Source organism: Rhinopithecus roxellana, chromosome 17, assembly GCF_007565055.1.
Source record: "Rhinopithecus roxellana isolate Shanxi Qingling chromosome 17, ASM756505v1, whole genome shotgun sequence".
Taxonomy (NCBI): domain Eukaryota; kingdom Metazoa; phylum Chordata; class Mammalia; order Primates; family Cercopithecidae; genus Rhinopithecus; species Rhinopithecus roxellana.
In genome coordinates this window covers 81,497,385-81,521,214 of record NC_044565.1, presented here as the reverse complement: position 1 = coordinate 81,521,214, position 23,830 = coordinate 81,497,385, and the positions used below count along the sequence as shown (strand labels likewise).

The following is a 23,830-nucleotide window of genomic DNA, read 5'->3' as shown; positions in this document are numbered from 1 at the left end:
ATAAAGGTATTTTAGATATATATGGAAGAAAGGAGGAATCTTTACTATAATTTACAAGTTGGAAAATTAAATGCATTTGAATTATTTGCTAATTCTGAAGAGGCATATTGTAGTTATTTCAAAAATTTAAACTCAGACCTGTAAAAATGCAAGGGCTTTGCTGGTTAATGCTAAGCCGGTAAAATATCCAGTGTATACATGAGTAGTGATAATAGAAAGATTTATTTTGTTCTCATGTATTGAAGAAATATCAATTAAATGTTTATTCTCTTAGATACTGCTAGATTCTGAGGAATTAAAAAATGATTAAAACATTTTTCACTGGGAATTCAAGGAGTATATAAGAGAGATTTGTAAAGTAAAATAAACAGCCTTTTCTTTTTCTTCCTTTTCTGTTTCTGTTGGTGGATTATTGTCACAAACTACAGATTAGGCTTTTGATTAATGTAAAATAAAATCCTGTCTATTTTCTGAGAAAATATTTTGGACCTTTTTTCTCATTTTGTCATAGAATTCGGGCTTCTGTTTTCTAGTGTGGGACCACTTAAGTATTTTGAGGGGCAAATTGCACTAAAGCAGACATGTAAGACTCTTTGGGCCAGAATTTTACTGTTTCTATTTTACTTAATTTCACTTTGTCTTCTTGGCACAGGTTTTACTTAACCTAAATATTGACATAATAGTATTTTACTGGGCTGCTAATTACAGTTGGAATAGGAAAAAGAAAATGATGGATTTTCTGGAATCATTTTAGAAAGCTTAATAAAGAAAATGAGCTATTTACATTGGTCTTGAAAAGATAGGTAAACTGGGTAGAAAAAAGACAAGGGCCAGGTGCAGTGACTCATGCCCTTAATTCCAACACTTTGAGAGGCTGAGGCAGGTAGATCACCTGAGGTCGGGAGTCTAAGACCAGCCTGGCCAACATGGTGAAACCCCGTTTCTACAAAAATACAAAAATTAGCTGGGCATGATGGCAAGTACCTGTAATCCCAGCTACTCGGGAAGCTGCGGCGGGAGAATTGCTTGAACCTGGGAGGCGGAGGTTGCCGTGAGCTGAGATCGCACCATTGGACTGCAGCCTGGGCAACAGAACGAGACTCCGTCTCAAAGTAGTAATAATAATAATAATAATAAGACGAAGAAGTGCATTTTCGGAGATGAAGCCTTGGTACAGTGACATGAAGGCGTGACTCGTGTGATCACTCCTGTCGGTGTGGGCGTGGAGTTGGATAGGGAGAGCCTTGAAGACCAGGTGAAGGAGTATGAGAACATTTCTGCTTTATGAAAAGTTACTTTTTAAGCATACTTTTGATTAAGTATAGTTGTTTAATGAATATTTGAGAAACTTTTCTTTGTGTCATTTTGATTTCAAAGATTCAGTGAAAATGATGAGATATTTGGCATTATTTTATATTACAAAACAAATAATATTTCTAGAAGCTTGTGATTTCTGTTAGAAATTCAAATGGCTATTCCCGTGCCCTTTTTTTTGGTTGGAATTTGGGTGAATTTCTCTACTATTGATTCCCTTCCTAATTGGCTTAATTTCCCTTTTCCTGAAGTTTTTTTTGTTTGTTTGTTTGTTTGTTTGTTTTCTTTAAGCAGAGTCTTGCTCTGTCGCCCAGGCTGGAGTGCAGTGGCGCGATCTCGGCTCACTGCAACCTCCACCTCCCGGGTTCAAGCAATTCTTCTGCCTCAGCCTCCCGAGTAGCTGGGACTACAGGCGCCCGCTACCACGCCAGCTAATTTTTGTATTTTTAGTAGAGATGGAGTTTCACCATGTTGGCCAGGCTGGTCTCGAACTCCTGACCTTGTGATCTGCCTGCCTCAGCCTCCCAAAGTGCTAGGATTACAGGCATGAGCCACTATGCCCAGCCTCCTGAAGTTTTTTCAGCAATATTTTAGTGGTAAACTTCCTCAGTGTTTGACCCTTACTATCTGTTGATCATTTAAGTGGGTATAGATAGGTATTTTCTAGGTTGACAGGTATTTTCTTTCAGCATTTTGAAGAAGGTGGGCCATTGTCTTTTAGATTCTATAGTTGTTAGAACCTTCTGTCAGTCTAATTATTGATCCTTTGCAGGTTATCTGTTCTTATCTCTAATTGCTTTTAGTCTTTTTCTCTTAATTTCTGGTGTTTCTGGTGCCTAAGAATGGGTTTATTTTTACTTTTTCTGCTTAGGACTTAACAGGCTTACCTCAGTTTTGCTCTTTTATCATATCTGGACAATTATCAATTGTTATCTCTTCAAATATTTTCTCCCCCAATCTGCAATCTCTCCCTTAGAATCTTAGTTAGATGTACATTAGATCTTCATGTCTCTTCAACTCAATTTCCTATTTACCACTTTTTTGTCCTTCAGGAGAGCACCAGAGATACTCATATCGATCTTCCATTTCACTGATTTTATAGCTGTATTAGAACATCCATTAAATTTTATTTTTGGTTACCATATATTTTCATGTCTAGAAATTATTTAGTTCTATTTTACATCTCCCTCCATTATTTTTTCCTTTGTGTCTTGTTCTTACAGTTTTCATTCCTACTTTTACATCTTTAGTTTTCAAGGCATACCTTTTTTTAGTCATTCTCAGATTGTTTAGTGATTTCATCACATATCCATATGATTGGTCTTAGGTGTCTGATTTTGCTTTCTTCCTTAAGAAGCAAGACCAGTTTAGTTACACAAATAGGTTGTCATGATTCTTACCATTCCATTTTAACCTAACTGGTAGAAGTAACAAAGTAATGTGAATTCGTCAATACTGATTTATTTATACTGGTTAGCAACTGGGTCAGTGGGAAAAAATGGCAGTTTTCAGGTACCCTTGGAGGTTCTCATACATGAATACTGGGGATTCATATGCATATACAAAACCCCAAATCCTATCTTTCTGTGTGTTCACTCTTTTGGCTGCACCTAGTTTTTCACCAAATAACCTTTTCATGGCGATGCGTAATACTCTTTGGCTAGTCTATAGTGTTGTATACTTGCACGGTCATATAGGACATGTACCTCCATTTATGTGTCTCTCTCTTCTGCCTCAGTTTTATCACATTGTCATTATATAGAGAGAATAATTTATCTGATGAAGGGAATAATTTATTTGATGAAGGGGAAGTTATTTTAATAACCCTAGTGCTTGTGAGGTTTCCCCTTTAACTTTTGTTTACTTTTACTTTGAAGAACTAACAGTAGAACCTTTTATTGTTCCAACACAGGAGGATTTTTTTTCTATTTTCCATTGAGCTTTTTGTGTTTGTTCATTTAATGTTGTTCTTTAACAACTTTCCACAACCCATTATATCTTTATGGTTAATTATTTTCTCACGTATTTTATAATTTTGGATTTTGAGATCATCGTTAGTGAGGTTTTTCGGTGGGAATTCTGTGTGGCATTTGAAGGTGTGTCCTTCCAGAGTTTTGTTTTTTGTTTTTGGGTTTTTTTTTTTTTTTTTTCTGGGATCCTAGTGACCTCATTGTTTCCAATATATATTTGAACGCTCAACCTGAATAAGGAAGCCTATGGTGGCAAATTCTAAGAGGAGGCATTTTTCCTCCATCCCTATAACAGCCAGAATCCCTAGTTATCTTCTGTGCTTGTCTACACCTTGAATGAGGATGTAGCCCTCTGAGGGTTCTAGTTGTATATGGGTGTTTGTTTTAGCTCTTCTGCAGACCTAGGTCCTTGTCTTCCGTACCATGTAAAGGATAATGCTAAAGCCCTAGCTTACCAAGATTGACCTTCCCCTAAGAGAAAGCTAGAATATTCTTTCACAGTTTTACCTTCTATTTTTCATTTCAGTTTTTGTTTTTGTCTCTTGGGAAGGTATCTTACTATTTGTAAACTTAGCTAGTAATTGAAAAGGTTATTTCTGAAAAAAAATTTGCCTTTCACTTCTAAGTGTTATTTTCGGGGTTTTCAGATTATCTTATTTATTGTATTAGAGAAACAGAAATCTCAAGGAGGTGTATCTTACTGAATGTGTGTGGGCTTGGAAACCACAGAAATAAGTTATATGGTTTATCCATAGACATTTAAATCCAACCCTGTCCTTAAAATAATCTAAGTGGAATAGATTTCTCTCTTTCATAATTGTGAAATACCACAAGTACTCCAAACTAAACATGTTTACAAATCTGTTAAGTTTTTTTAAGTGTGAGTTTACTATCTAGCCAAGGTTTCTATCTTTGGAATTTAATTTAATTTCTAGGATAGTCTCTCCCACTTAATGTATTTCTTTATTCTACAGTGATTTAATAGTGAAAAAGAAAACTATTTTATAGTGTACAGATGCTCTGTTTGTGCTGCTATACCAAAATGCCTGAGACTGGTTAATTTATAAACAACAGAAATTTATTTCTCACAGCTCTGGAGGCTGGGAAGTGCAAGATCAAGGTGCCAACAGGTTTGGTGTCAGGCAAAGACCCATTTCTCATAGAGTGCACACAGTGTCCTCACATGGCAGAAGAGATGGAAGGGCAAAAAAGAGTGGACACTGCCTGAAGTCTCTTTTATTAGGAGTCTTAATCTCATTCACAAGGGAGGAGCACTCGTGACCTAATCTCCTCCTCAGAGTCCTGCCTCTTTGAGATTAAGTTTCAGCATGAGTTCTGGAGGGACTTAGCAGATGCACACACAGGAAATATTATTTATAAGATTAAGACCTGTGTATTGATGTAAAGATGTTCATCATAAGTGAAAAGAGTAGGTTTCAGAATTGTATGTTGTAATATGATTCCACTTATGTGTTTCTGAGATACATGTAGTTTATTAAATGTCTGTTTAAAATCATCTGGTATATTATAGACCAAACTATTGGTATTGCTTACTGTTGAGTAACATTTTGGATAAAGAAGAGACTTTTAATTTCCTAACTTTTCTATTGATTGGAACTTTTTAGAGCGAACATATGTTAATTTTATAACTATCTGGCTAGTATTTTTATAAAAAGTATTGATTTAAAACTAGTCATAATACATGTTCTACGTCAGTTGAAAAGCTTTAATAAAAACTAGGTAAACCTGTTGGACATCTTTTCTTTTGATGTTTTAAGAGATTATATTGATGAATGAGATATAAAAATGAGAATATAATTAATTTCAGTGACTACTTCATTCTTCCATTCCATAAATATTTATTGGGCTGCTTTTCTGTGCCAGGCACTGTTCTGCACACTAGAGATACAACGATGAGCAAGTCAGATTTTTAAAAAGCAAAAACTTGGCTGGACACAGTGGCCCAAACCTGTAATTCCAGCACTTCAGGAGGCTAAGGCGGAAAGATTGCTTGAGCCCAGAAATTCAAGACCAGCCTGGGCAAGATAATGAGACCCCATCTCTGCAAAAAATAAAAAACTAGCCAGGTGTGGTGGCGTGCACCTGTTCCCCCAGCCACTCAGGAGGCTGATGTGGGAGGATCACTTGAGCCCAGGAGGTCGAGGCTGCAGTGAGCTGTGATCGCACCACTACATTCCAGCCTGAGTGACATAATGAGACCCTTTCTCAAAAAAAAAAAAAAGCAAAAACTGGAGCCAGGCACAGTAAGACAGTAATTCAGGCCTGTAGTCCTAGCTTACATTTCAGTAGAATTGTTTAGGTATATTAAGTCTGTTGCTTAAACTTGCAAAACTTTATTATATATTGAAAAACATGCATTGACTAATTTTATGAGTATTAACTTTCTTTTTTTGCAGTAACTGGACCTCTGTCAGAACTGCAAATTGCATATGTTAGCAGAGAAACACTGCAGGTAAATCAAGTGCTAATTCAGAAATAACATTTTTCATTAAACTAAGTCTTTACTTACTGTGCATTACCTGTTCAGCAAAGTAAGAACTAAATATTTTAGTTTGGTAAACTCTTAAAATGAGTTTTAATACATTTGAAAATTGTGCAATGAACTCAAATTATATTTCCCAATAAATACTTTAAAGCCTAAATGTGATGATATAACCTAAAATTTGAGCACTGTGGATCTGTTATTGTATATTTTCCTCTTAATACCAAAGAAAGGCTTGAAAATTAAGCACTATCATGGGAATTCAAACACTCTGATACTAATTAGGTATATACTTTTTAAAAGTTATTTCACACTGTTTGTAGAATTTACTGAAAATTTTCATAGAAAAAGTCATTTTCTTGATCTTTTTTTAAAGATCTATTAAAATATGTTAATGATTACTACTAGATTTCCTGTAAAGATTAAATAAAATACACAGAATTCTACCCATTTGATCACATAAAATCCCAAAGTGTGCTCCGTGATAAAATCTTGTTTATTTTTCTGTTTTTTGAAACTCCAGGGATTATATTATCTTCACAGTAAAGGAAAAATGCACAGAGATATAAAGGTATACATTGTATTTTTAACATAATAATCCTCTCTTCATTTTTAAATACTCTGATCAGATTGTCTTGGGCAAAATTGTTTTATTTGATAAATTTATCTGAAATATGTTACCATAATAAAAATGAGTGATACTTTTAATAGTTTAATTTTTTATGGCAGCTTTATTGAGGTACAAGTAATATACCATGAAATTCATCCTTTTAAAGTATATCATTCAGTAGATTAATGTTTTAATAACTCATTTTAGCTTCTTTGTAGTTATTAGTAAAATGCAGAGTAAGTTTATAGCTTTCATCAAGTTATAGTTTTTAGTAAGTTTTATGCTTTTGACTATTTCAGTGAGCTTTTGCAGTCTTAAGTCTAAGTCTTAGTCATGCATCAAAATGGATAAATTGACCTTTGACATTTTCTCATAGTCTTTTTTCTTTTCTTTTCTTTTCTTTCTTTCTTTCTTTCTTTCTTTTTTTTTGAGATAGATTCTCGCTCTGTTGCCCAGGCTGGAGTGCAGTGGCACGATGTTGGCTCACTGCAACCTCCCCCTCCCGGGTTCAAGTGATTCTCCTGCCTCAGCCTCCCGAGTAGCTGGGATTACAGCCACCTGCCACCATGCTTGGCTAATTTTCAGTATTTTTAGTAAAGACAAGATTTCACCGTGTTGGCCAGGCTGGTCTCAATCTCCTGACCTCAGGTGATCCTCCCACCTCAGCCTCCTAAAAACGCTGGGATTACAAGCATGAGCCACTGTGTCCTGCCTTCTCATAGTCTTTTATTTATTTAGCTGGCAGAGGAGAGCAGGTGCTCTAGATGTGCTGGGGTTAGCTCAGTGGTACAGCAGGTGCTATGGTAGGAATCCTCAGCATATTTCTAAGGATACTGCCATCTCCCCAGTTTAGATTTGTTTCTTTCACTTATTTTTCTTGTCCCTTTTTCTTTGTTCATCCTTCCTCCTATTTCTCTCTTCCCCTTTTGTTTTCGAACATTTTCTCTAACATAAAGATTTTTAACCTTTTTTGAGGATAGAGGCTGGGGCAAATCTTATTGCTCTCTGGGTCTCTGATGATAAACCATGAACTGTCTTCTGAGAAAATGCCCTTATGTGCACGTCTTCAAATTTTCCATGAAATTTCAGTGGACTCACAGATAACCTGCTGAGATCCCTCGTTTGAAGGTATTTTTTTTTTTTGTAAGCCACTTAAAAGACATAACCAGAGAGCTTTTGGAGTTCAAAGGTAGAAGAGCTCACAGGAAGATGAGTAACTCAAGAAAGGTTCTGTGTCATTGGCATGTAGATGATCTGGGAGGATTGATAGATTTTTGTCAGAAATGGAAGTTGGAGTACATTTCAAGCAGAGAAAACAATGTGAGCAGGTACAGAAGTTAGAAAGTGTGGGCCATTTTAGAGAACATAAAAACTGTACCATATTATTGAAGAGAAGAGAGTGTGTGACACTAATTAGAGATGGGACTGATTGGGTAGTTTGGTGTTCCGTTATGCAAGGACTTGTGTGCTAGACTTCAGAGTCTGGGCCTAATTGGGTTGATTTGAGCCATCACCACCATTTCTACTCCTGTCTAAGCCACCATAATATTATATCATGTGGTCTTCTGTAATAGCCTTCTGAGTGGTCTCAATGCTCCCGTTCTTAGTAGTTTTGTAGTCACTTTTCCACTTGGCGACCAAAGGGACCTTTTCAACCATATCTTGTCACTCTCCTGCTTATAAACCACCATTGGTTTCCCATAATACTCAGTATAAAGTTCAGATGCCTTTACCATGACCTACAAGGTTATACGGTGTTCTGACCCATGCATTTCCCTGTGACCTCATCTTACACTCCTCTTGTCTCTGTTTTACTCATTCTTTTCCAGCCACACTAAACTTGCCAATCTTGGAATATGTTGAGCTCATTCTAGCCCCAGGTCTTCAAATTTCCTCCTCCTTTCCTGAAATAGTCTTCTCCCAGAGTTTGGTGTGGCTCTGTACGCTTACTTCACCCAAATCTCTGTTCATGTATTACTGCCTTTGGAGAGGCTTTCCTTGCCCTGTCTTCAGAGTAATTATCTCTGCCTGACTTTGAATCATTTGTTGGTTCATTCATTCATAGATAGATGATAAATATAAATATATTTATTTTTAGTTTTTTTCTCCTGCTTGGATGTAAACTACATGGGAATTGGAACTTATGCATTACTGTAACCCCAGAGCTTAAAATAGCGCCTGACTACTTGTGGCCTCTCAGGGAGGGAAGGGAGGGAGGACAGGAAGGCCATGATGTACAAGTGACATGATAAAAGCTATAACTTAGGAAAGTTAGTCTGAGCTGAAGAAAGCCCAAAATGAAGCCTCTGACAGAAGTCATAGATAGCTAGGGACTAGATCAAGTTGAAATCCCAGCTCCTACTCTCTTTCCTTTTTCTTCTTCCCCCACTATTCCATAGAGCTACAGTAGTATCAGTGGGTGGGTGCAGCTCAGCTTCACTGGTGACATTTGGAGTTTGGGAGCCTTTTTCTTTCTCCCCAGTGCCCTATCTCCTGAACTGGTCTTCTACTGTTTCTTCCTCACGTTGGTTGACAGTAGGAGGATTCCCAGTATTTTTTCCACCAAACCCATGCTTACATGATTGATGGCACCTTGTACCAAAGAGTCCACAATACCTTTGGGATATAGTATTCCTACCTCTTCCAAAAGCTTTGAGCTTATTGAAGATGAAGTCATCATTATCTTCTTTGAGCTTAGATCAAGAAGCGAAAGTGGCAAATGCAGCCAGATCATGCAGACGAGTGACATTTTAATTGTGTGGGCCTGTGGCTAGTTGTTTATGTACTGGATGGGCCTAAGCGCTTGGCAAGGCACATTAGTATAGACAACCTCATGTACTAAGCAGCATGTACTAAGGTACAGTCTCACGTACCAACCCTGTTCAATTGATGGTGAGTTCCTAGAAAGGGAGGTTCTTTTAAAAAAGAAAAGAAAGAGAAAAAAAAAAAAACCACACACAAAAACACAGGAAAGAATAATCAAGTTTAAAGTGTAATGTAAACAGTTGAAAATGCTTTGTAAAGTTACATTTTAGTGTAGTAATAGTGTTTGATCAACGAGGAAATAACATTTTGATGAAAACTAATATATCACTTTTATATTAACGTTCATACTATGTTAGTAGCAGCTTTTTTGCAAGGCAAAACATTTTATAAGGATAGTCAAATTGCCTAAAAAGTGGACAGTAGATTTACCTGTGACTCTAATGATATAACATTTTAATTAAGCACACTTTAAGTATTTCTAGGTCTAAGGCTATGATTATTTTAAATATGTTTATATGTATATATGTGCTGTCTGATAAAGTATCTATTTCCTACTTTAACTAAAATATTGTTACTTTAAAGGGAGCTAACATTCTATTAACGGATAATGGTCATGTGAAATTGGGTAAGTAAATTGGAAATTTTGTCACATGCACAACTCTATTCTAAAATGTAGTGAAGTTTATGTTTTCCTTTGTAGGACCAGGTTTTCCCTCTCCTAAGACGGCATCTATGTATTTTTAGATGGAAATCTCGTTGCCATGCCGTCGCCTCTCTGTATCCACTTCCCTTAAACAGGGATAAAGTCTGTCCTTCACATAAGACAGATTTGTTGTAAAGATACTGTGAAAGAATATCCTTCTGAATTCTTTCACCTCTAAACCCAGGAATGGGACTTCTGTAATAGTAAGAAATCTGTACAGAATTACCTTGTAACCAAAAAAGAAGACAAATACAAAAAAATCAGTAACTCCAAAAACACTTTATTCTTTACATAAAGCTTTTAAAATAAAAAACAGCATTACTTATTTAAGAATGTAATTTAGATGCTGAATGTTGCTTTATTTCAAACAGTAACTTATTTCATTTTATAACTTTAGGTTATTAAATTTTCAATTAAAATAGAGTTCAAAACCTAAATAATGACTTAATTTGCAAGTTTAAGACAGAACAAATGTTCATTATAGTTTTATGAACAAAGTCATATTTGTTAGTATTAAATAGTTAATAACAAATACCAGTTATTTTAAACGATATCTATTAGATAAACCCAAATTAAAAATAAGTATTTTATAAAAATATAGATACAACTATTTTGAACTATAACCTGTGAGATTAATCAGATTTAAGAACATGTATCTAGAAATAATGTAATAAAAATTTCCTATGTGGCTTCTAAATATGGGAAAAGCAGAAAAGATACGTCCTGTTCTTTTTAGTTATCTATTGATTGCTTGGTGAAGTTTTTATCAGCAGTTTAATATTTTGTGCCAGTGTTAGGTGCCTCACTCAAAGACATACTATTTATAATATATCTTACTTGAGAAGGATTTAGAAGTCATTAGTAAAATAGAAAATATTAGATTTCCAAATATTTATCTTAAAGAATAGTAACAAATCATACATAAAAATAGTTTCCTGATAGGTACTGATATTGGTACTAAATGTATTGTTAAGTTTGGGGATATTCTGATTGGATGTCTTTTCAAGCTACAGGTAGACTTACTGGTTTATCTGATGTCATTCACGGGTATGGAGAAAGTGAATGGAATATAGTGTCTCTTAAAGATCCCTTCCAGTGATATTCCTTGGATTTCTAGTCCTGAGAATTAGAAATTACAATATTAATAAGTCTGGCAGTTTACATTCTCTCAGCTATAACTTTCTCATCAAAATTATTTGATCTTGACCTTTGTTGTTATTTGATTTATATGGGAATATATGGGAATCTATTTGGCTGTGATATGTATTCACTACTTTGTGATATTTTAATGCTAGTCCTTTAAAGTTAAAATTTGTAATGTGATGTTTGAGAATATCCCGTATTGCTGTGAAATTAACTTAATAAAAATAACCTTTAAAAGTTTCTTCTTATGTTGCCTTAAACAATTTTATTGTCTGTCAGTTTCCTAAATGTTTCTCATTTTTTTTAATAGCTGATTTTGGAGTATCTGCACAGATAACAGCTACAATTGCCAAACGGAAGTCTTTCATTGGCACACCATATTGGTAATTGTATTTTAATTGATATTTAATATTTTGTTCTATCATTAATGGATATACCATTTCTAAAAAATAGACTGGTCAAAATTTTTCAGACTAAGACAGATTAAGGAAAAAGTCATCAACAGGCAAAGTAATTTAGGCGTGTACACTTACAGGTGGATTACGTGGCCAGAAAATAATCTACCATGTTATTTTCCATTAAGCAGAAAAGGCTTTAATGATTGATATGGCTTTCAGGAACCTTAATATTAGTTCTAGCCTGCTGGAAAGTCCTGACTCTTTTTCCTTACATTTCTCATGTATTTTCACAGGTGTTTTTATATCTTTCTTCACCCCCATTTCCAGTCCATATTGTGATTAATCTTTCAACATTACATTATTTAAGTACCTCTTTGCTAAAACTTTTTGGCATGTCTTGGTTGCCTATAGGATCAAATGAAGATTTCTTGACAGTTGAGTCTTCTGTGGTCTGACCTCTGTCTGCTTCATTAGCCTTAGCTCCCACTAGTCTTCTCCATGGACCTTCCTTTCTAGCCATGTTTGTCTGTTAGATACTGATCATAGTGTAAAAACTAACCTACTCGTGTATTTATTTACAGAATAGTTTTTGGCCACTTACTATATGCTAGATGTGATATTAAGCAGTATGATTATAATGGTGGATTATTGATATAGAGCTTTTTTTGTTCGTACCGTTACTTTGGAGTAACAACACCCTGGAATCCTTGCTTTCAGTTTATGTGCAACCACTCCCCTGATGCCCTCTTCATCTGACTCATCAGTAGTCATATAGCACTAATTGCTACTACTAATTTTTTTATATTTAGAATATGATGTATATGCCATTTTCATGATTTATCTTTTCATCCATATATATTTTAAAAGTCAAATAATGCTAAAAAGGCATATGAGAAAAACTCTTGTAACTTCTGCCATCTCTAGCATTATTCATTTATAGATACTGTGTTATGATAGTTGAAGATCTTAGCTCTCTTCATTCATCTTACAGTCATCTTATCTTTCTAGTGTACTTTGCTGAGTCAGTTAACAATACTTTCCTGAAAAAAGTTTTTCCTGATTTTAATAATTTCTTTTTTAATTTACTTAGTTTCTTGTTTCTGTTTTTAAATCCCTGATTAACACTTTCCATACCTTCCCACATTTTACAGTTTTGTACGATGCCTCTGTATAATTTTCTATACCATAAAGTCTATCACATTATCTGTCAGTGCTGATTTTTGTCTGGTTGATGTTGCTTTGTTTTTGTTTTTGTTTTCTTTACCTAGAATAATCCTTCCTGGAGTCATCTTCCCTCCTGTTCCAGTCTGGACTCTTTAATTCTCTAGCTCTTTTGCCTAGCTCTGCTCTGGCAGTTTTTCATCTTCAGCTTAGCGTTCCTTTCTTGGATTCTAGGTCTTCTTCTTTCATGATTTACTCCTTCCTTTGTGTGTGACACACATACTAATATCTTTCTGAGAAAGGGTGCATGGGGAGTAACATTTTTGAGATTTTGCATGTGTATCCTTGTACATAATTGATAATTTTGGTGGGAATTCTAGGATAAGGTTTTTGAAGTATTGTACTAGTGTCTTCTGTGGTGCCCATGGTGTGGTACCCTTATGATACATGATCTTTTGAATGTAATCCCCCCCCCTCCAGAATCATTCCTGGTGTTTTGATATTCCATAGTTATATACCTCCAAATATATTTGTTTTTTGATTGTTTTTACTTTTATTCATTGTACTTGGCATTTGTGCTTTATAATCCAGACTCATGTCTTTTCAATTTGGGGAAGTACTCTTGTATTACTTCTTTGATAATTTCTTTGCTATACTTTTTCCTGCTCTGTATGGAACTCATTGGTTGTATCTTGGACCACTTAAATTAATCCGTTAATTTTCTTCTATTTTCTCTAAGAACAAAAAAATCTTTTTTGTTCTACTTATCAGAGTTCCTCAACTCTTTACATTTGTATTTTCATGATGGAGGCTTCCCTCAAATGTCTACTAATCCTTATATTTTGGTTCACTTTGAAGAGCACAGCACTGAAAACTGGTTCATAACTCTTTGTGTGTGGGAAGTCAGGTATAAACCTGGTTGTTAGTGTTCTAGAACTGGTCAAGTGAAGGAAGCAGAGGTATTCATTGTTCTGTATACGTACTTCTACTTAATCATGTCCTCTCCCTTTAACCTCTTCACTCCTTGGTTCCTGGTGTCTCTTAAGTCTGCAGTCTCTCTTCTTCGTCTTGGTCCTTATCCAATGGGAATGGGGAGGGAATAGTTGCTGGTGCTTAATGAATAAGAGTAGGAATGCCAGGGACTGACTGTTGACACTTTCTAATACTCCTGTTTCCAGCCCAGCCTCAACCCCACTATTACTACTTTTTAAACCTAACTTGTCAACATTTCCAGGATGTTTGAGGCTTGTTGGCTGCTAGTTGTTGTTCTTTTCCTTGGCACCTGCTTAGGTTTGCCCTGCCTCCTGTTTGCTACATCATTTACTATTCTTCTGTTTTTTGTCTGTGTGTTATGGTTTTAGGTAAAATATGTCTGCTGGACTTTTCTAAGATGGTATGTGTGTATATTTCTCTTTGTTCTTCTCATTATTGTTTTGGGTTGAGTGGAGTGAGGGCTTGAATTGCTGTCATTTTAAAGTACACTATCTTCTCAGTTTTATTGTAAACATCTCTCATTAAATCTTCAGGATCTGACTTGATTCTTTACAATATTCATTCACTGAATGTTAATGGTGACATTTCCACCTCCAGTTTCAGAGGTTAAAAATTTATGTCATTACTCTTACAATAATGTGGGAAATATCTTGGGAACATGTGAAATTGTGAATTAGGTAAAGTTAATTTTGGGAACACTCTCCCTATATGTGTCTTTCTGGTATTGTATCTTTCCTACCTAAAATCTAAGAATTTAGAACCTCTCTCTTCCCAAGTGATTAGGTCGGCAGTTATTCAGTTGTTCGAAAAAGTCTTCTTGAAATGACAGTTCTCAAAATTAACACATATGTACCTCAAACATTTTATTTAAATTTAAGACATATATGTACATTTATTCAACAGTCTTGATATAGAATCAAGGCCTTTTCTTTGAGTAGATCACTTACTAGAGTTGCATTTTAGTAATGCAAACCACACACACCCCAATGCATCAACTACATTTCTTAGTCAGGTTTATTGAGGTATAAATTTACCCTTATTAGATATACAGTTGTACAAATTCATACAGTTGTATGAATGTTGAGAAACGTGTATGCTGGTGGTAAGAAACCACCAGAACACACTGACACTATCCAAAGAATTTTTTATTTTTTTATTTTGCCTCTTTTTAGTAAATGCTCTCCTTCCATCCGTAGCATCTGGGAACCCCGATCTGATATCTGTCTCTATATTTGTGCCTTTTCCTTGAGTGGCATACAAATGGCATCATATAAGCCGTAGCCTTCCCAGTTTTCTGCCATTGTCATGTTCTTATGTAACGTACCAGTTTTTTTGGCTCATCTTTAGAAGTTTGCCTTTCTAAAAGCAAAGTCTTTCTAACGTATTCACTAATTTTTGTTTGTTTTTGTTTTTGTTTTTTGAGATGGGGTCTCACTGTCACCCAGGCTGGAGTGCAGTGGTGTGATCTCAGCTCACTGCAACCTCTGCCTCCCAGGCTCAAGCGATCCTCCCACCTCAGCCTCCCAAGTAGCTAGGACCACAGGCATGCGCTACCACGCCCAGCTAATTTTTGCATTTTTGGTAGAGACAGGGTTTTGCCATGTTGCCCAGGCTGGTCTCAAACTCTGAGCTCAAATGATCCGCCTTCCTCGGCCTCCCAAGTGCTAGGATTACAGGCGTGAGCCAGTGCTCCCAGCTAGCTCACTAACTTTTAAACCTTCATTATAACTATGTGTTTACAATAGCAAGTGTAACTGGAATAAACAGTTTCAGAGATGAACCCAGTTGACTGTGATAAGCACACAACTTAGCTGGCTGGAGTAGACATGTACTAAGTGGAATATTTCCCTTGTATTTTCATAGAGGAAGGGAGAGCATCAGCTAATGTGGTGAGCTAGTAAGGCAAGTTAAGAGCATATCACTTGTATGCATTTCTCACTCCACTAGGGCATTTCTACCAGCTACTTCGAATCTAGTCTTCATAAAAGTAATAACTGACAATTTGAAATTCACTTTTCTTACAGTAATTTAAATTTTCATAAGATCTGTTTCAGATTTAGAAGATTTCAAGACCAGGGGTTTGAAAGTTAGAAGGTTTTTTGTTTTTAACTTTACTGACTTACTTGACCTTCCTGAAATCATACCAGGAAGATAAATGTATATTTGTAAGATTATCTAGACTGCTCTTTAGTATGGAAGAGTTGAGATGTTTATTTCAATTAGTTGCTTTTTAAAATGTTTAGAATTTGAAATTTTTTATATTTGAAAATGAATAATTTAAATCAAATTCAAATTTATGGAAGTATAAGTAGAATAAGACTGTATAGCAAAGTAAAGAGAAACAAAAAAATTACTGAATTTGGGTAACTTTCCTCCAAATAAATATATTTTTTAAAAGTAGACACTCATTTTTGTAACTTTCCCATTATTATAATCGAACTGGAAAAAATGCCAAATAAGTTTTTAGTAAATATGAATTAAATACTAAATATGAAGATTCTTGGTGCCCAAAGCAATAGTTTTGGTGAAGTAAAAACAGAGATTGCCAGGTTGCAGTTTTTTGATAAAAGGAAGTAGAGCTATAGATTATTTATTACAAATATTATTTATTGAATTTTGCATGTACAGAGAGATTGGGAGTATGAATGAGTTTTGGACATGTTACTCTATGAAAACTGTACAATTTTATAAACCATTTTAGTAGCTGGTATAAGGAAGTAACAATGGAATCACCAGTAGGGGACTGAAGTGGAGGGTCTTCTTGAAAAAAATTTATAAACAAAGGTGTAATTGACTCACAGTTTTGCATGGCTGGGGAGGCCTCAGAAAACTTGCAATCATGGAGTAAGGCAGAGGGGAAGCAGGCACCTTCTTCACAAGGTGACCGGAGAGAGCACGCAGGGGAAACTGTCACTTTTAAAACCATCAGACCTTGTGAGAACCCTCTCGCTATCATGAGAAAAGCATAGGGGAAACTGACCCAATGATCCAATCACCTCCTACCAGGTCCCTCCCTCAACACATGGGGATTACAGTTTGAGATGAGATTTTGGGTGGGGACACAGAGCCAAACCATATCATTCTGTCCCTGCCCAAATCTCATGTCCTTTTTACATGTCAAAACCAGTTATGCCTTCCCAACAGTCCCCCAAAGTCTTAACTCATTCCAGCATTAACCCAAAAGTCCAAATCCAAAGTCTCATCTGAGGCAAGGCAAGTCCCTTCCACCTATGAGCCTGTAAAATCAAAAGCAAGTTACTAATGAAGTGGAAGGTCTTATGAGATGTCAAGATCTTGGAAAAGGTGGACCTTTTAAGTACTACATATTTGTTTTTCAAAAATCAAGGCCTAAATGGGCCTTAATTTAGATAGTGATAATTCCTTGTGCCTCTGGGTGGGAGTATAAAGGAAAACATGTAACAGAAGGTTTTTATTTTCTGGAATATTTATTTCAGGATGGCTCCAGAAGTTGCAGCTGTTGAGAGGAAGGGGGGTTACAATCAACTCTGTGATCTCTGGGCAGTGGGAATCACTGCCATAGAACTTGCAGAGCTTCAGCCTCCTATGTTTGACTTACACCCAATGAGGTCAGTGCATCATCATTGAAGAATCCCATGCTTAAGGTTTTTTTCCTCTTGGTATGTGAACAAGTAATTTTCTTAGTCTTGTTTTACCTTATTTGGGGGAATAAATAGTAGTAGAATTTGTGTAATAGATTAAAATGTGAAATATTAAAATACTGTGTCATGATTTGTTGATTTTTCAGGGCATTATTTCTAATGACAAAAAGCAATTTTCAGCCTCCTAAACTAAAGGATAAAATGAAGTGGTAAGTATTTTTGTTATTTACTTTTATGGTAAGATGAGCAAAAAATGAATTGGAATGTAAAAGTCTAATTTTCTGAATTTCTTAGGTCAAATAGTTTTCATCATTTTGTGAAAATGGCACTTACCAAAAATCCGAAAAAAAGACCTACTGCTGAAAAATTATTACAGGTATTATTTTTGCCCTGAAATATATATATATATATATTTCGAAAGATAAAATGTCATTCAATCAGATTTATAGTAAGTGTTTTGCATTGCATTTAATTTTTATAGCATCCTTTTGTAACACAACATTTGACACGGTCTTTGGCAATTGAGCTGTTGGATAAAGTAAATAATCCAGATCATTCCACTTACCATGATTTCGATGATGATGATCCTGAGGTAAGACTTGTTTTTACCAACTGGCATATATAACATGTATGTGTGTATGTATATATGTATGTCTATATGTATGTCTCAAAATCCCTTTTTTTTTTTAATTTTGGGGACTAGTTTAAAAAAGCTCTTGAGGGAACAATTAATTCTTTGTCTTTGCCTTTCGTGGAAAGTCAAATGCTAGGTTTTTCTTACTCACTAATTATAGGTGACTATAGTATGAAAATGGCAAAGGCAAATCATTTAATCCACTTGTTGAAATCATTGTAGTTATTTCAAAATAGGCATTTTCGATGAAGTTGCCAAATAAATCATTCACTGTAAAAGGGAAAGCAAATGGGAAGTGCCTAAACAAGACGTTCGAATATTCAAAATTTCCCCTTAGTTTGCTTCTCAAAAAGAATCCTCAGTTTGGCATGGTGGCTCATGTCTGTAATCCCATCACTTTGGGAGGCTGAAGCAAGAGGGTTACTTGAGGCCAGGAGTTTGAACCCTGTCTGGACAACATAGCAAGACCCCATTGCTATCTTTAAAAAAAAAAAAATTCTTATACAATACTTCATGAATTATTAGAGGTTAGTAGGAAGTATAGGCTTGACTTTGCTGGTGACTAAAACTCAGTTAATCACCATGGAAATGTTTTAAAATGAGCCTGTATAGTTGTTAATAAAATAATTCTAATATGACAGAAGCATTGATGTTAATGGAAGCTTCACTTCTGTTTGCATGTGTAACATTCCTAGCACTGCTAATAGTTGTGGCAATCAAGATAAGTTCAGTATATGTGACATGGCAGAATTCTGTTATTGGGTCTGTAACAGAAGGTGGATAGCCTTTAACTCTACTGGCTTTATGGGAGGCCGTTAAATATGTTGTAAATTTCATTGATGACTGAAGGTGAAGTGTTTAGAAAGATGGTCACAGATTGTCCCAGCTTTCCGTCTTCTGATAGATAAGCTATTTGTCCTTTTGTTTAAAGGTCTGGAAAGGAGTATGGAGCATAAAAATGTAAGAAATGTAAAGTGTAATTTTACATGTAAAGTGTAAATTTACATTGTAACCTTATAATTATACTATAAAGAAGTTTTTTTGTTTTGGCTTTTGTTTTTTTTTGAGACGAGTCTTACTCTGTTGCTCAGGCTGGAGTGCAATGGCACCCTCTCAGCTCACTGCAGCCTCCGCCTCCTGGGTTCAAACAGTTCTCCTGCCTCAGCCTCTGAGTAGCTGGGATTACAGGAGTATACCACCATGCCCAGCTAATTTTTGTATTTTTAGTAGAGATGGAGTTTCACCATGTTGGCCAGGCTGGTCTCAAACTCCTAACCTTGTGATCTGCCCACCTCGGCCTCCCAAATGCTGGGATTACAGGCATGAGCCACTGCACCTGGCCTAAAGAAGCTTTTTGGTGTTGATTTGCTTAATTTTATTTTTAAGAAAGTCAAGTTTTATAAACTCTTCTAGTCTTATTTAGTATAAAGGCAGTCCTTGATGTGCATGGTAGTATGGTACTGTAAAAATGGCTACATAAGCTAAAATTCTGCAAAGTAATCTTAGTAATCATTGGGAAAAATTATAATTGTTTCATGACCTTTAAAATTTTTTGTTAAAGCATAAACTCTGTTACTGTCAGTTACAATTATAAAAATGTGAAAAAATGGTAAAACTATTATTTACAGTGTGCTATAAATACTAGAATCGTTGAGAATTAACATGTTTCATTTCTTTGTTAATTTTTTTTTTTTACTTATCTAGCAATCTGCTTATTGAGTAGTTTGCCTTCTTATCATTTGTCTGTGACACAGAGCAAGTATCTTTTCTGTGCCTTGGCAAACTGTCATATTCCTTTCTAATTTTCTTTCTAATCATGATGTGCATCTGTTATTTACATGGTAATTTGTGAACTGAAAAGCTACCCATAAAGTTTATACTTTGTGCAATTACAATTAATATACAATGGTAACTGTTATTTGAACCATGTTGTAGGGAACTAGTGTTATTTAACTAAATGATGATAACTGAAATTGGTGCATAACAGAACTGTGAAACAAGGACTGCCTATATCCTTTTCAGTGCACTAAATGCTACATGATTGTGTCTTACCTCACCCTATGTACCTGTCATATCTTTTTAAAAATGTATTCCAAGAACAGAAATAATAAACCAATTAGAGAAACAATCTGTGGAATGAAGATTCTTCTAAAACTTTCTCAAATAGCAGGGAAAGAAACTCATCTTTCTTATCCAGACATTGTTTTAGTATTATAATTATAAATTGTTATAAATCTCTATGGTAAGTAGGTAAAATAAAGGAATTTAATTATTCCAGGGGTAGGATGTAAGAAATTCATAACCTTTTTATTTGCAAATAATTTGTCATTGTAATTGCTAAGTGCAGTGTTGTCATTCAAAATATGAGTGTATCTAAGTATTTTAGCACTTACTGTGAAACTAAAACTATTGTATGCATACTCTTAAAAATAAGGGTGGGCTCAGTGGCTTATGCCTGTAATCCCAGCACTCTGGGAAACCAAGGCAGGCAGATCACCTGAGGTCAGGAGTTTGGAACCAGCTTAGCTAACATGGTGAAACCCGTCTCTACTAAAAATACAAAAATTAGCCGGGCATGGTGGCTCACGCCTGTAATTCCATCTACTCGGGAGGCTGTGGCAGGCGAATTGCTTGAACCTAGGAGGCAGAGGTTATAGTGAACCAAGATCATGCCGCTGCATATATATACACACACACACACATACCACATCTAAGTCTTAGTTTAAGTTTTTTGTAGGTTCTTCTCTGTGGAAGAAAGTTTGACTTTTTAATGTTGAGTTCCTGTGTAGTTTCTATTTTAGAAGTAATTACACAGTGGTGTAATTCTAATTTTGATTTTTATTCAGTTTTCGTCTCCTATATGTAAGCCCACTTACTATGTACAGCATTATAAGGTTTAATACTTTTATTAATCTGTTATGCTAATAAATTAATAATTTATGCTGTTTAAACTGGGAAGGTAAAACTGTTCTCAGAAATAATCATGGGTTTCATCCATGTTCATTAATAGCAGTCTGTGTGAGCAACCTGCATGTTACCTGTTTTTGTTTGGTTATGCTACTATATATTAGATCAAAAGTCTAGGGGTTTTCCTAACTCTATGGCTAGCTGGCTGAATGCCCTGCCACTTAATTTTAAGTCTCAGTATCCTCATCTATGGAATGAAGAATAATGCTTGTTTCACGAGCTTAAGGATATAATGCTAAGGTGCATCAAAACACTTTGTAAACTAAAAAGCAGGTTGCACATATAAAATTTAAATACCTAATTTTTGAAATTACTTTTGCTACTGTTTCACTATCACAAGTGTTTAATATTTCAGTCTTTTAAATTTGTGTATTTTTTCCCTGAGGTGTACCTACACTGTGAATAGTTAAGAGTCTTGTTCTTGATTTGCCTTATTGAATCTAAGACCTAGAGCTTAATGTTTATGGATTATGTTTCCACAAAGATAGATCTAAGAGTGTATCTCCTTCAAAGGTAATACAGTAGCTTCAAAGGTAGCATTTCAACCACAGAGGAAGCTATTGGGTATTGCAATAATTACATGAAATAGATGCTGATTGAGAGACCTTAGTGTGAGTATGGAGCTGCAAAAGTTTTTTGAATAAGACCTCTTTTACTTCCAAAGGTTATAGTAATGCCCATGAATTTAACATTAAGTAGAACTCATCTCCATCTACCCACCTTCAGAATATTCCTGTGTGAAATTGGCAGTGCACATAGAATGGTTTTAATAAAGTAAAAAGAGAGAAAATAGAGGACTACTCCTCCCAGAAAAAATCGTTAACCCATTTATGCCTGGTGTTCCGTTATTGGAACTAGGCCTGTGGGAGTTATTTATATCCTTCTGCTCAAGGCCATCGTCAAGGTTTGATTTTTCACACACAGAAAAATTTGCAACCTCAGGTATAAATGGGTTAATGCCTTTAGCATTATTTCACTTTATTTATGTCTTATCCTTTTGATATAAGAAGTTGACACAGATTTTTTAAATTGCAGTCTTCTTCTCTGCAATAGGGAAGGCTACTTGCAACTTGTAAACAGCTACTAAATTATTGAAATACTTAATTTTTGACTATTTACGTTCAACTTGATGAACATTCACTGGGGACCTGCTGTAGATAAAACATTGTTTCCTAATCTTGAGAAGTTCACCATTTCAGGATAAGAAAAAACAGCCAGCTTTTGTTAGGGAAGTCAGAGCAGATATCACAAAGGAAGTGGCATTGCTAGAAAGGAGTTTGCCAATAGGAAGATGCCAGAAAGACCAAAGTTTAAAAAATAAAAATAATGGTCAAAGAATTGGGGACTTTTAAAAACTCATCAAGACATTTAAAAAATGATAGCCACCCCCCATATCTAAGTGTTTGAATACACTAGCTTTCATAAATTTTAGAAATGGTAAAATATGGTCTTTAGCCTTAAGTAAGATTCATATAAAAATGAATGCAATCAAGAGAAGGTGGTTACATATGGATTAAGAGCACATCAGGTATGTGAGTGTTTGTTATTTCCTTTTTTCAGGTTCTCATCTACTAAATAGTAGATTAGTGGATTCTTCTTACATTAAATAATAGTTTACCATATGACATTTATATAGTAGAAATATTTAGACTCTTTATTTTGAATTTTAAGAGATGTTTCACAAGCTAAATATTACTTGAATCTGTACTATCATTAACAGTTACCTTTCTTTAAAAATATTGAAAATACAATTGTCCCTTGATGTACACAAGGGATTGGTTCCAGTGCTCTCAAGTATGCCAAAATCTGTGCATACCCAAATCCCACAGTCAGCCCTGCAAAACCCACATATACGAAATGTTGGTCCACCGTATACATGGGTTTTGTATCCCCAAGTAATCTGCATAGAAGTGGACTTCTGAAGTTCAAACTTTTGTTGTTCAAGGATAAACTGTACATGGAGTGAAGAAACAATAAGATTTTACTTTTCATGTTTCTTAAAATTCCTAGCAATTTTAAGGGAGAAAACTGGGGTAAGGAGGTTCTTTGTAGTTGTGGTTTGAAAAAAAAAGTATGTAATTGAGTGTATATACTTGAAAAAGATGAGAAGACCTAAAAGTAAATTTGACAGCATTAAACAAGTATTGATATTTGCTTGTAGGAATTCTTGATCTGAGCACTGTTGACATTTTGAGCCAGACAATCCTTTGTTTTGGGAGGGCTGCCCTATGCATTCTAGAATGTTTAGCGGCATTTCTGGACTCTTCCCGTTAGTTGACAGTTAACACCATTTAATCCCAAGTGTGACAACAAAAAAATGAACCCGGATATTGCCAAATGTCTCCTCAGGGACAAAATTGACCCTGGTCAAAAACCACTGGCTTATGTTACCTAGGATTTATCATATTGTCTATGTCTTCCCTTCCTGTACGAACTTGACATTCTCATCTAACTCCCATTGCCTGTTATTTGTATTTATGTTATTTGGTGGTACAATAATCATAGAACTTTAAGATGATAAAAGTTGAATAAGTATGAAATGGTTTATAAGGGCAGAGTTTTGTTTAAGAAGTAATAAAAATAATTGTAATCACATGGCATGTAAAGCATTGTTTAAAAAAATAGACACCATGCATCATTGTGAATGGCTTGTTTCTTTAAATGCCATTATTAGAAAGATTATTTTCATCATTGCTTCTCTAAATACCGTGTATTAGTTACTATAAGCCCATTATCGCAGGTGTCTGTGATTAGTAGGTATTACATTTGTAGAGAAAAATGAGAGTATTTATGTTTAGAAATTAAAGACAATTTTAATTTTTAAAAATCTTACCATTTTTATTAGTGATCTTGAAAAAATAATTTATTGAGTTTCTTTTTCTATTAACTTTTAGTTTCATGGTACATGTGCAGGTTGGTTCTGTAGATAAATGGTGTGTCACGGGGGACTGATGTACGTATTCTTTTGTCACCCAGGTAATAAGCCTAGTACCCAATAGGTAGTTTTTTATCCTCACCCTTCTCCCAACCTCAAGTAGGCCCCTGTGT

At 35.2% G+C, this 23,830-nt stretch overlaps 1 protein-coding gene across 4 annotated transcripts in view; it reads left to right on the top strand.

Moving 5' to 3' along the window:
* Nucleotides 1–23,830, top strand: part of MAP4K3 (mitogen-activated protein kinase kinase kinase kinase 3) — a 186,869-nt gene that overhangs the window by 94,640 nt on the left and 68,399 nt on the right. For 3 of the 4 annotated variants that reach the window (XM_030921604.1, XM_010364146.2, XM_010364147.2), the window contains exons 5-12: nt 5,702–5,757; nt 6,311–6,358; nt 9,746–9,788; nt 11,320–11,392; nt 17,017–17,148; nt 17,328–17,390; nt 17,476–17,557; nt 17,663–17,773. In XM_030921604.1, coding sequence (XP_030777464.1) covers nt 5,702–5,757; nt 6,311–6,358; nt 9,746–9,788; nt 11,320–11,392; nt 17,017–17,148; nt 17,328–17,390; nt 17,476–17,557; nt 17,663–17,773 — 608 coding nt within the window. The remainder of the gene's footprint in view (nt 1–5,701; nt 5,758–6,310; nt 6,359–9,745; nt 9,789–11,319; nt 11,393–17,016; nt 17,149–17,327; nt 17,391–17,475; nt 17,558–17,662; nt 17,774–23,830) is intronic. The other variant, XM_030921605.1, reaches the window with a different exon arrangement.